A 13,567-nucleotide genomic window follows, 5' to 3' on the forward strand; every position below is an offset into this window, starting at 1 on the left:
AGTCAATGGAGAAAACAAAATCTGGGCCATTATCGTAGACTATGTTACAAGTTAAACTCAAGAGAGATTCAGCACATGAATATGAAAGAGAAAAGTGTAATAAAAGTATAGGGATATTTCTTTGTGACCTTGAAGACAGAAAGACTTCTTTAATTTTTTTTTTTCAACGTTTATTTATTTTTGGGACAGAGAGAGACAGAGCATGAACGGGGGAGGGGCAGAGAGAGAGGGAGACACAGAATCGGAAACAGGCTCCAGGCCCTGAGCCATCAGCCCAGAGCCCGACGCGGGGCTCGAACTCACGGACCGCGAGATCATGACCTGGCTGAAGTCGGACGCTCAACCGACTGCGCCACCCAGGCGCCCCCAGAAAGACTTCTTAAATAAGACTGCAAAGCACAAAAATGAATGGAACTGACAATATAAACATGAAGTGTTTCTAGTAAAAAAAAAAAAAGACAATACTGACAGTTATGGATAAATGAGAAATTAAGAGATAATAGTTGTAACATCTAAAGCTAACAATGGATTAACATCTCAACACACAAGACGCATCATCCACATCAACAACAGCAGCAGCGGCAAAAGGCGTTCGGAACAACAGTCTCCAAGGCTGAAAATCCAATGAGAACATGAACAATGCTATGAAGAAGTGGTTAACTCGAGGGGGACCCAACGGGCTACAAATGATCTGAAGAGCTGTTCAACCACACTGGCAATCCAAGAAATGCTCATTAAAACAACAGTGAGGTATAACTTTAGATCTATCAGATGGACCAAAATTAGAAACTGGAATAGTCTCGAGTAATTAAAACAAGGCAGTAACTCAACATTCAAATATGCAACAATGGAAATGAGAAAAATTATTTCAGATATAGAAAATGTAAATTACAGCAGAAAACAAGGTATATGTCTATAATTGCACACTTTAAAATAGTTTTCTGTGAGAATAGAAGTTACCCAAATATAATCACCAAGAGATAGAAAACTTGAATAAATCAATAGCTATCAAATAAATTGGGTAACTTATCAAATAAATTAGATAAATTAGACAGATAAGATGCCTATGGGAAAATACTGTCAATTTATTTTAAAAAGCATAGGTCATATGCTATTTAAACTAATCCTGAATGTAAGAAAAGATAGATTATTTTTTGCAGTATTTGTATAACCCGTATACCAAAACCTGATGTGCTAGCTAGAGTTTGGCACAAAAAATATAAATTCCTTTAAACATCATAAGCAGAAAGGAATTTGATAAAAGAAATATGGTGCTTACAAAATTATTGGAATAATTGGAGAGGCAGACTCTAAGCAGGGACTTAGCAATGACCCACAGAGCATATTTGAATGTTGTGTTCTGTTTCGTTTTAATTACTCAAGACTATCTCAGTTTGCATTCCCATCAACAGTGTACCAAAAACTTGACTTTCTAATTTTGGTCCATCTGATAGATCTAAAGTTATACCCCACTGTTGTTTTAATGAGCATTTCTTGGATTGCCAGTGTGGCTGAACAGCTCTTCAGATCATTTGTAGCCCGTTGGGTCCCCCTCGAGTTAACCGCTTCTTCATAGCATTAAACTGCAGGACAAGAAGGCACAGCAGAAGGGAATGAATGCTGAGTGTCAGGGGATCAAATACATCACAGACTTGCAAAGATAGAATTAACAAGAGAAAACTGTAAATCAATTTCCATCTTTCCCATTGGAATATAAATTCCATCCGCAAGGGCACAGACTGGGCATTGGTGGGCACGGTGCCTCCAGCAAGGTGAGGGTTTGATAAATTTGTGATGAATGAATAAATGATTGACCCTGCTCAGTTTGTTATAGAAATGCAAGGATAGGGTAACATTAGTAAATGTGTTAATAATTAATCACAATAACAGAAAGAGGAGAAAAATTCCATACTTATCCTCATAAGTGCTAAAAATGTATTTGATACAGTTCAACATATATTTGTGCTCAGAATTCTTAGAAACCTAAGAATTAACATACTTATTTGATAATATCTGACATAATAGTTAAATTAATAATGGCATATTACAAAAATATCCATAATATTCAGACATAAGACAAAGTTTATCTTCAACACTTCTACTATTTGACATGGTATTAGAGGTCCTAGCCAATGCAATAAAACAAGTAAAATAAATCAGGTATACTTATTGGAAAGAAAGAAACCAAGTTATCATTAAGTAGGTAATATATTTGTCTATTTGGGAAGTCTAACTGAATCAGTTAAAAAACCTACAGCAACTAATGGGAGGTAAGTAAGACGACTGATTCCACAATGAACAAACAACTTCCTTATTTTTCAACAATAATCAGTTAGTAACTATAATAGAAAAAAGTGTGTTCACAAACTACCTAGCAATAACTTAAAAATTTGCTAGATCTATATAAGGAATACGACAAAGGTTTACTGTAGGGCATAAAATAAAATGAACGAACTGAATAGCACGTGGCTTTTCTAGTTTCTAAATATATCACAAATCTCCGATTCCAATGTAAAAATCTCAGCATTTGTTTTATATATATATAGTAACATTTCACATTTTGGGGGAAATTGTGGATTATTTAATAAATGCTATTTATTACAACTATTTGGTGACAGAAGTTTGATTTCTATTTCATAACATAAACCACAATAAATTCCAGATGGCATATAGTTGATATATGGACTCTTAAAAAAATTTTTTTTAAACGTTTATTTATTTTTGAGACAGAGAGAGACAGAGCATGAACAGGGGAGGGTCAGAGAGAGAGGGAGACACAGAATCGGAAGCAGGCTCCAGGCTCTGAGCTGTCAGCACAGAGCTCAACGTGGGGCTCAAACTCACGAACCTGTGAGATCATGACCTGTGATCATGATGGGCATATAGTTGATATATAAACATAAAATATGTTTTGAATGAAAGAACAAATTAATTAAATATTTAGATACATTTATGATTAATCTTCTATTAAAATCAGGCTTTCAAAATGTTGGTGCTTACTGATGAAAGTGAAACCAAGACCACAGAAACAAATTTGTTTATTGACGGGATAATTCTTCATAGAAAAGACATCATAAGTTTTAGGGCAATACTTAAATTACTTTAGAATGGGGGCAGATTATCTGAGAATAACATAAAAGGAGGATATTATAAAGAGAAAGATGAATAGATTTAGTCACATGCAATTGAAGACACATTTTTTGTGGAGGGCTTGTTTGTCTAATCCAAATGTGATTCTCTTTTTTTTTTAAACTATTTTTTTTTAACGTTTATTTATTTTTGAGACAGAGAGAGACAGAGCAGGAACGGGGGAGGGGCAGAGAGAGAGGGAGACACAGAACTGGAAGCAGGCTCCAGGCTCTGAGCCATCAGCCCAGAGCCCGACGACGCAGGGCTCGAACTCACTCACGGACTGTGAGATCGTGACCTGAGCTGAAGTCGGACGCTTAACCGACTGAGCCACCCAGGCACCCCCAAATGTGATTCTCAACCCCCATCTCTGAGGCCTATCACACAACTACGGAAAAGCGAGGACTTGCTTTCTCAGTTACCCATCTGACTATGGATAAGAATATGCGACTTAGTTGTAGCCAAGGAGACATAAAGGCTGTTTCTAGAAAAGCTTTTACTTTGCTGTACAAAGGTACAGAATCTTCCGGTACCTCTTTCCTCTTGCTTCCTGCATTGAATGTATGCTATGGTGTCTGCTCCTCCATCAACCATCTCAACACCATGAGACAGTGAAATTGAGATTAAAAACTCAACATGCAAACGATGATGGGGTGAAGAAAAAAAATGAATAAAAAATAATTTCCCCTTACTGGAAATTCATGAAAGAGACATAACGTGGAAATAAAAACACCAACAGATATCCAATTGGCAAATTTTTAAAATAAGAAAATAACTTCAAGGATTAAGGAAGGTTGGGGTGGGGGGAGAAGAGAGTGTACATTTAGTCTTTCAAAGAGGACCATTTTTGTGGCGCCTGGGTGGCTCAGTTGGTTAAGCATCTGACTTCGGCTCAGGTCATGATCTCGCGGTCTGTGAGTTCGAGCCCCGCGTCGGGCTCTGAGCTGACAGCTCGCAGCCTGTTTTGGATTCTGTGTCGCCCTCTCTCTGACCCTCCCCTGTTCATGCTCTGTCTCTCCCTGTCTCAAAAATAAATAAAAAGTTAAAAAAAATTAAAAAAAAAAGAAGACCATTTTTCAATCTGCATCAAAGCTTCGAAACATGCATAGTCTTGATTTTGCAATTTTATGTCAAGGACTTTATCTCAAGGAATGAATTCTAGTTATGTGAAAAGCCACAAAGATGTTCCTCACAGTGTTGTTTATAATGGTGAAGGATTAGAAACAAATGGTCAACAACAGCAGACTGATGAAACAACTTACGGTAGATCTTTTCTGGATAATGAAATACTAAGCCAATATTAAATGCTACTGTAGGAAAATATTTAATGGTATGGAAAAATATGCTTATAAGTCAGTCAAAAGACAAATTAGAAAACACAAATATGAATAGAAGAAAGACTGGGAGGAAACCCACCCAAATATTAGCATTTGTTTATGTTGATGCGGTTAGGGATGGTCCTGAATTTATTCTGTTGCTGTTTATGTGTATTTGTATACTTTTTTCCTACAGGAACATGCACTGCCTTGGCATTCAAGGTGCAATAAAAAAGGGGATTCTGGGAGGCGTTAGTCTTGTGGAAAACACAGTTTTGGAACCCCTCTCTTCCTTCTGTCCTTGTGCCCCTTTTCTGCCAACTCCGGTCTCTGCGTCTGGGTTCTTAAGCCTCCTTGCTTCCCTGCCTCCCGGTTCCTTTAACGTGGTCTCGGGAAAGCGTGGCTCCCGAGCTCTGCTTTGCGCCGACCTTGGAGCCGCGTCTCCCGGTAGGGCGCAGGGCAGGGAGAGGCTCTCGGCTCTCCCCAACCACCAATCGACTGGTGCTTGTCACACGAACCCAAGGACCTTTCCTAAACTCTGAGATTTTCTTCAATTCCCTGGTGATCTTCTCCGCGATCCCAGCGCTCCCGCTGTCGCGGTCCTCCCAGCGAACCGCATGGCAGGTCCTGGTTGCGCCCAGTCAACTGCGGCGGAAAATGGCACCGCTGAGCCCCGAAAGCAGACCCCTAGGAAGTCGCCATTCCCTCCCCCGGGAGCCCCCCACTTGGTTGCGTTCCGTGCCCTCTGACACCTGCGAGCACCAAACAGGCTCCAAAGCGCCTTCCTAGGTACAGTTCCACGGTTAACCAAAACGGCGCAGCGCCCACTGCGGGAACCAGCGGGTCGAGCAGCTGTAAAGACAAGCAAGTCAGAATTGCGGTCTCGAGGAGCGCCGAGGCCAGGTAGGAAGGAATGCCACCCCCACAGGAGACTCACAGGACCTAGTGAGGTGCCACAAGCGAGCACTAGCATGCGCACGTTACAGATGCAGGTGGTGAAGGCACACTCGCGTTTACTGAACACTTACTACGTGCCTGATGCTCACTCTCATGAGCTAACCCACTTTCTCGCCGTAGGGCAAGGGAAGCTCTAGGGGGAATAAACATAAGAAAAACAGGTTCGGAGGAATAACGCCCCGCATTTTTACCGGTTAGGAAACTGAGGCTCAGGGGGGGTCAGATCAGATGCCTCAAACCTCACCAGTGAATGCGCGGCTCTAACCCGGATCTGCGGACACCACAGCTGCAAGAGTTTCTCCTTCGTCACGCTGCCCGCCCTGTAGGAGCAACTGAAGCGTCCCAACTTGTCCTGGGTCAGAGCCGCGGAAAGTGCGGAGCTGCGACGGCTTTGCAGCCTTGAGTCCAGCGCCCCCTACTTGGCGCGGCCGGCATTGCTCAAAAATGCTGCTCTAAGAGCGGCTGGCCCCCGGGACTGCTCCCACGCGGGTGACCGCCAAGCCCTTGACCCCCTTCTGCTCTCCTTCGGGAAGCCGGAGTAAGTGGAAGTAAGCAGCCCCTTTGAGGGTGGGACGGAGCTGCCCAGCCGGGCCAGCTAGCTCTGTTTTCCCAGCTGGTTCTGAGGTTTCATGCAGGCCCGCACTCCCTGCATCCACAGGCCACGAAATGCGTGTCTAGCTCCAGAGGGTGCGGGGGTGGGGGTGGGGGGTCCCCATGATCCAGAGATGGAATTTCTAGCCCTTGGGGACCATTTGTGAAGATTCCACAGTTAGAAATCCACTTTATACCTTTAAAGACAAGTTGAAAGCATGCATTTTACTCAAGTGCCTTTTTCTCGATTTTCTCGGAGGTGTGTGGTGCGGGTGGAGGTGACAGTGGTGTGGGTGGGTTGGAGGGCGAGTTCGCCTAGTGCCAAACGGAAATTCCAGCTGGTGTCATATTTGTAGTTGTTTCCGCCACCCCCGACCCCCTCCCGGAGCTGGGAAGACAAGTGTATTATGGAGAAGCAAGCTGGAGGATCTGGAGGCCAAGGGTGATTCTGGGGGCCAGGGGGGAAGAGGCGACCTGGGGAGGCCGGGTGGGACCCTTTGGCCACCCTTCCCCCTCTCCGAGGAGGGCGGCGCCGGATGGGGGCCGCGATCCCCCGCGCACCGGGCGCGGAGCGAGCGCCCGGCCCGAGTGAGCGCGTGTGCCTGTGTGTACGTGAGTGTACGTGTGAAATGCGGCGGCGCCGGCCGCGGCGGAGTGTACGCTCGGCAAAAATATGAATAATCAACACATCGCTCACACCTCCGCCGCGAGCCGGGAGGGAGCTGGGAGGGAGCTGGGAGGTCCCGAGGGCTTTCCCCTGCCGGCTGGCTGGGGGAGGGGACCACCAGGAAAAGAGCGGGGGCATCTCAGAGTATCTCTTCAGTTATCTTTCCCCTCAGCCGAGCTGAGACACCGGAAGAAGGCGACAGGGGGGGAAAAGTCACATTAAACTTTTTCTGGTTGAAAGGCCTTATCTTGCTTGCCACCGTGGTGTATTCGAAGACTGGCCTGGGTCTTTGTTCCCAGTTCTCCAAGTTATCGGACGAAAGGCCGTCTCCCATTCTCATTTTGTACGTCTGCATCCCGGGAGCCAGCAAATCCCTCTGAAAGTGTCGCTGTCGAGGTTAAGGGTAAGACAGAGTGTGGCTAGTGCTGGGTGAACGTCCTGCCTCGGGCGGGTCCTTTGTATCTTCCCCTCAACCTCCTCTTGAGTGAGGACCTGCTCTCCGGGGTCGCTTAATTTGGGTCAGTTTGACCCTCGGTCGCTGAGCCTTCAGCGGAGATGCCAACGTCGTCGTGCACGGGTACCTGGAAGGGCCTGCGACCGGCCGCTTTACCCCCGCGCAGCGCCGATCGGGGGGGGGGGGGGGGCTTGACGCGCGTGCCACCCCACCCACCCAGGAAGCCAGGCCCCGGGTTCGCTTGGAGGCTGCAGACCACCTGCCACCCAACACACACACCTCCCGGGGCAGCCACTCCCGCGCGGCCGCGGGCCCAGGGCCGACGCCAGCTCTCCAAACCCCCAACCGCGGCCGCGGCTTCGAAAATCTGTTCTCTTGACCTTGCTGCTTCCCTGCCTCGGCTCCGGCTCCCTCGCTCTCTGCGCCGGGAATAGGAGAACGGGAAGGAAGGGTGTTTCAGAGGCGGGGTACCGAGGGGAGAGGGAGCAAGCCAGAGAGGAGGAAGAAAAAGAGGAGAGAAGGGGGAGGAAGTGCTTTCTGGAGTTTTTAAGTGTTAGGGTAGAGGCAACTCTGGGTCCCACAGCCCATTTCGGGTAAACTCATTGCAGCGTCCCGACTGGCCTGGGTGTGAGCAATATCGTGTGGCTGTAAAACGTCGTTCCGTGTTCCGTGCCCCCGCACTTTGGCCGCGGTGCCTGCTCCCGTCCCCCTTACTTAGTAAAAGCAAATCAGGAAGCGAATCTAACTTCACACCAAATTGTCCCGAAAGAGAAGTGTTCGGTATGGATGGTGAAGTCCTCCTGAAATATTTGTCGTGCGTTTGTGAGTACAGTAGTATCTTTCCCCCCTCCTTCTCTAGGGAATTTTTACTTATGGAGCATACAAGCCCAGTTTTCGTAAGAAAAATGCCAACGTTGAAATTTGGAGTGGGGTTTAGTGGAGTTGGATATTTGGAAAAAATATTCCACGAAGGATTGTGATTTACATATTCGGCAGGATTCGGAGATGGTGAGCAAATCCCTTTATTTCCATTACAAAAAAAAAAAAAAAAAAAGCAAAGGTTCCAACTAAAACAAACAAACTGGAAAAACCACGAAGAGAGGCTTACTTATTCCATTTACGAAACCCAGACTGACTGTCCCTAAGGATCGAATTCCCTGGGTACTAACCAGCCTCTGTTCTTCGAGTTGCGCAGACCCAGGCCCCAAACGGAGTGTCTGGGAGGGTGGGGGTGAAGGTCAGGTTGTAAGGCCGGGGCGGGGGGGGGGGGGTGTTCTCACACCTCTGATTTCACCCCAGGGTCCTGCCCGACGAGAACGAGGCTTGGTGAGCAATTTTCGAAGAAAAATTTCCGAACCTCTGACCCGAAGGAGAGATGCGGCGCCCAGAAGACTGGACCGAACGATATTGGGGAACCGGGCTTTCAAACCGATCCGGAGGAAATTGAACACACCGCACTGAGGTGCGGCTGTGAAACGTGAACGGAAAGAAACCCGGGGAGTTCCTTGGGGAGAGCGAACAAAGGAGGGGACGGGGTAAAAGACCGACCACCACCCCCCACCTCAATTTTGTGTCAATCGAATGTCGTTTAGAATTGGAATAAAGGTCATTTAAGATTTTTCTCGACCCTGGCAAGGGGCGGAACGAAGCTCGCGGGCCGGAGCCAGGGATGCGCGCGCGGGCTTGGCACCCCCGCGGGGCCGGGCTTCCCTTGGCCGCAGCTGCGCCAGCCGGGCCCCCGCGCGGCTCGGGGCGGGATTTGTGTGGCGTGCTCTAAAAGGAGGTTTGTTGGAGGTAGCCAGAGGCTACAGAGACGGGAGTGACCCTCCAGGAGCAGCGGCTCACTTCACCACTAACCAAAGCTCCTTCTGCGAGGGTGGCCAACACTTCGTCCGCCCTCCCCAAAATCTGCACAAACAGAATTAAACCCAACCCGGTTGGCAGAAACGCTCCCTGCTCCCCAAAGGTCGAGCGCCGCCTTGCTGGGCCCAAGGCTGCTACCCCCACTCCCTGTCCCCTCAGCTGTCCTTCCCTTGCTGGCCCCGGAACTTCGTCCCCGCCCAGAGGGAACTTGGACGCCGGCGGCTAGCAGCCCAAAGGCCCCCAGCGGTGCGGCGGGTGTTTGCCCAAGCTCCCTAACCGGCGCAGGGAGGGCGCCCCTAGCGCAGGCGGCTGGGAGGGGTGCGGTGCAGCTCCCATCCCCTCCCCGGTCAAAGTTCCGGGGTCTCGACTCTTCAAACTACCTCCTGGCAGGGCACAACGGCCCCTGAACTTGTCTCTGGGAGGTGAGGTGGGGGCGCCCGCATTGCGCGGCCCTCTGGTTTGGGGAGGGCAGCGGGGAGCCCGGAGAAAGGACCAATTCATTCACATCCAGAGGGGCATAATTTGGGTAGCAGCTGTTGGGGGAGAGAAGAGCCAGCGTCCTCGACCCGGGTTCTGCCCTTTAACCCCAGCCACCCCAGGCCTGAGGGGCAGGCGGTCCGGCCGGGCTTGGCCCCACTGCTGCCTCACAGTCCCTCGCACTGCGCTGGGTACCTCTCTTGGGCAGCATCGAGGTGCAGCAGACGAGAGGCCCCTTGGAAAAAATCGCCGGGCTCATCAACACCTCTTGAGGGACTCGAGGGCTGTTCCACAGTCCAAGGAACCCGAGGCATAGGCTCCGCTGGGCACACATCTCTGATGAGAATGGGGCTGGGTGATTTAAGTTCAGAGAGATTTACAAGGACAGCGGGTCGGGGTAGAAGACTCCGAGGGCTTAGTTTTTGCAGGAACCGAAATTATCCATAGAGAATTGCTGGTTTGAAACAGGGTAGAAGTTTCAATCCTGTACATTTCTCTCCTACCCTCCTTTTTTTCTATGGACAACTTCTATCTTGGCTTCTATGACAGTCCCGTTCCATATTCTGGTGCCCGATCTTCCTTCATTTCTCCCTTTTGTCCAAGCCAGAGCTCTGGGGTCCCAGTGCCACAGTCAGCACAACCCACAGGCTGGGGTTTCACGTTCTCCACCCCCTAAATCAACTATTCCAATCCCTGCACCCTGGGTTTGTGCCTAAAGGGTTTGCTCGCCTCCCCCTCCTCCTCCTCAGTTTTCAAGTGAATCTCAGCAGTAGGGACCTGCGCATCCTGGGGCGCGGTCTGCTGGAGCAGTCTAGGGTCGCAGTTTGCCCCTGGGGTAGAGTGGAGGCGCAGACCTGTCCCTCTCTCAAGAGAGCGGCATTTTCTGAAAGTGTGAGCTTCCAGTCCGCCCAGGCCAATGAGTAGCAAGGCGCTGTGTCCTCTAGCGGCAAACTCTTGCAGTTCATTTCTGAGCGCTCACTTACACCTATGGGATCTGGTCGAGAGTCAACTCACGCTCAAATTTGAGTCCTAAGTGAGGGGAAAGTCTCCTGAATGTAATCCAGGCTTTCGCCAAGGCCCTCCTGGTAATGAAGCCGGGAGGCTCGGGCGCAGTCGCTCGAACTGTGGAACAGCTGATTTGTCTCCTCCATGGCAGATGGTCTTTGAGCACAGATTTGCATTCATTGTCTTCAAATCTGTTTTCGCGCTGGTGTTCTAGATTTCAGCAGCAGATCTATGCGCAGATCAGAATACAAAAGGAGAAGCAAGAAAATAACACCCAGCCAGGAGGATTTTTAATAGGCACCGGGAGCTGCCCGGCGTAGTTAAAAAGCCGTCTAGGGTTTCAGCTGTTTGGCTGAGCCGCCGCCGCCTCGCAGCCACCAGCCTGCGGCCAGCAACGCGGCGACCGCGCGCCCTGGGCAAAGTTTCCGCGACTTCCCTGCTGGCTCCCCCCCCCACCCCCGCCCCCGGCTTCGCGAATTGGAATGGGGTGGGCTCTGGCGGGGGCGTGGGGGACGGGAGGGGGCCTCTGGGACGACACCGGGAAGCTCTCGCTCTCAGCCTACCACGATCTGTCAGCAAGCTCTCATCCGCACGGGTGCGACTCCCGCTAGTGTCTGCCCGGGGGTATTTTCCTTAGCTCCTTGACCGTTTCCCCGGACACTGTATTTATTTGACTAGCATTGGAGCCTTGCTCTTCCCCCACCGTGCCGCTTTCATTCATATATCCTCCTCTCTCAACAACTTGTAAACCGCACACAAAATCTGAGTGTCACCATGAAACAGGAGACTTGGGAGAGCCATTCAGGGAACTGGGTTGCTTTAGGGAACGTTTGCACAAAACATAAGTGCATGTGGTCACACTCTCCGCTTCTTCACAAATACGCACGCAGATTCAAGCCCCGAGAATGAATATGCCTCCGGCAGGCTGCACAAATCTGCATCTAGAGGCGGGATCCACGAAGGCTTCGCGCTCCCGCGGCCGGACTGAGCGGGCGCATCCCAACCTGCAGGGTCGGATCACTAGCCTTCAGTGCAGGATTTGGGTCCCCCAGCCGACGCACGCACACGGAGTTTGGACAAGGACGCAGCGTCCACAGCTTTCTGTCCCCTTTCACCTCCCGGACTCCAGGCAACGCCGAGCGTGGCGCGCGCCGCCGGAGGACGTCGGCCCGGCCTGCCCAGCGCCGGCCAATCCCGAGCGTCCATGCAAATGAGGCTCCTTATCGGGCCGCGGCTCCGCCTCCCGCGACCGCGGCCGTAGTAACCCATTCATGGGGCCCGCGCGCGGCTGCAGCCCGGCTCCGCGGTGCTCGCAGCCACCGCCTCCTCTCGGCTCCGGGTCTTCCCCTTCCTTTTACAACTGATCCTGTTGGGGATTTTTTTTTTTTTTCTAAATTCGAGCGGTGGGGAGGAGCAGGGAGGGGGGGGGGACCAGGAGGAAGGGGAGAGATTAGGCAGCCATCAATCTCCCGTTTCTCCCAGAACAGGTGATGCTTCTAAATTGTGATCACTTTCTGGAGGCAGCGCTGCCGCTGGAAGGATGCGAGCGACCTAGGACGGAGGGCCTCAGGCGGCAGATCTGAACTTGCGGAGGATAAAACCCAAACTTTAACTACATCAGTCCGCACCTCACGCGCGAAGCAAAGGACGGGTTATCTCCCCCCACCCCTCCCCTCCAGAGAGACTCAAACTTCGGCTCTTGATCCCTTTTCTTGGATTGCTTTTGGAGGAGACCGTTTGGTGACAGCGTTGGGAACAGTAGGGACAGTGTTGTAACTCGTATTTTTAAAGCGACAGTAGACCAGACTTTTTAAATGTTTGGGATTCAAGATACTTTAGGAAGAGGACCAGCTCTGAAAGACAAATCGCTGGGTGCCGAGATGGATTCCGTCAGGTCCTGGGTCCGGAATGTCGGCGTGGTGGACGCCAATGTCGCGGCGCAGAGGTAACGATATGGCCTCACAGTTATTACGTTCTTAAGTCTTTCCCTCCTTCGCTTTCTCTCTCTCACCGTCTCTCTGTGTGTCCCCTCCCTCTTCCCCCATCTGTCGCCCTGGCCCCACGCGCTGGGGCTCGACCCAGGGCAGGCAGGTCGCTGCAGTCAGGGGGACACTTACCCCCTAGCCAACACTCAAGTTTCCGAACTGCCTGGGTCGTTTGTGTTTCTCCCCCATTCCTTCCCCACACACCACTCTTTGGGAGGAAAAATAGCAAAGTGGCATCCAACGCCTTGCAGCTCAGCCCCTAGTCCTGCGATGCCAGCCCGGAGCGGAGCGTGAGGACGCGAGCTGGCAGCCGCGGCCGCCGGAGGAGAGCCGGCTTCCCGGCGACTCCCGGGCTGCGCCACTCCGCGTGCAAGCGCCTCTCCTCCCGCAACTTGCCGGGTGATTCCTGGAGGCCGGAAGCCCCGCGGCCAGATGGCGGCGGCGGCGACGCGAGGAGTGGGAGAGGCCGGAGCCGCTTCTGGGAAGGCAAAGCGGCTGGGAGCTCCGGGAGGAGGGGGTGCAGGCTGGAGGTCCAGGCGCAGGGATAAAAACAGTGGACTAGACGCACGGAGACGGGGGTGAGGGGAGAGAAGAGATTAAAAAGAAAAGACGAAGGAAAGAGCCGCAGAAGAAAGGCGAGGAGATGGGCCGCAAACGCAGGGATCACCAGCCTTTAGTTTTGCTAGTTGCTGAAGTTGACTTTGTTTCTAAGCTTCCGCCTGCTGAGATAGTAAACGCCTTGTCTAGGATGACACTCCACGGAGACATCCTGGTCCCCTTCCCTCATCACCACTACTGAGCTGGGATTTGTGGTCTGCGCGTCCTTGTCTTGGAGAGACAGCCTCCTTCCCCCAACCCCAAAGTGCTCTCGAACTTCTTCCCATGACTTCAGCCTTCCTATCCGTTCTCCTAGCCATCTCCCTCTAAGTCCTAACATCACGCAGAGAAATAACTCCTTTCCCAGGCCAGCCATGTCTCCAGGTGTCCCGGGTAGAGCGAACCAGCCTCCACCCTTGGAGGAGAGGAGACCGGGGCTGGCGGCGGCTGCCTCCCTTCTGCCCGAGCCCCAGGCACGCCAGTATCCCCAAGGCAGACAGCATAAGGCGGCGACGGCTTTCCGCAG

At 51.0% G+C, this 13,567-nt stretch overlaps 1 protein-coding gene across 2 annotated transcripts in view; it reads left to right on the forward strand.

The window, feature by feature from the left end:
• The first annotated feature begins 11,706 nt into the window (after window positions 1-11,706).
• Window positions 11,707-13,567, forward strand: part of EBF2 (EBF transcription factor 2) — a 199,112-nt gene continuing 197,251 nt past the window's right edge. The window contains exon 1 of one of the 2 annotated variants that reach the window (XM_043561372.1): window positions 11,707-12,404. In XM_043561372.1, coding sequence (XP_043417307.1) covers window positions 12,274-12,404 — 131 coding nt within the window. In that variant the 5' untranslated portion in view covers window positions 11,707-12,273. The remainder of the gene's footprint in view (window positions 12,405-13,567) is intronic. The other variant, XM_043561378.1, reaches the window with a different exon arrangement.

Source organism: Prionailurus bengalensis, chromosome B1, assembly GCF_016509475.1.
Source record: "Prionailurus bengalensis isolate Pbe53 chromosome B1, Fcat_Pben_1.1_paternal_pri, whole genome shotgun sequence".
NCBI lineage: Eukaryota > Metazoa > Chordata > Mammalia > Carnivora > Felidae > Prionailurus > Prionailurus bengalensis.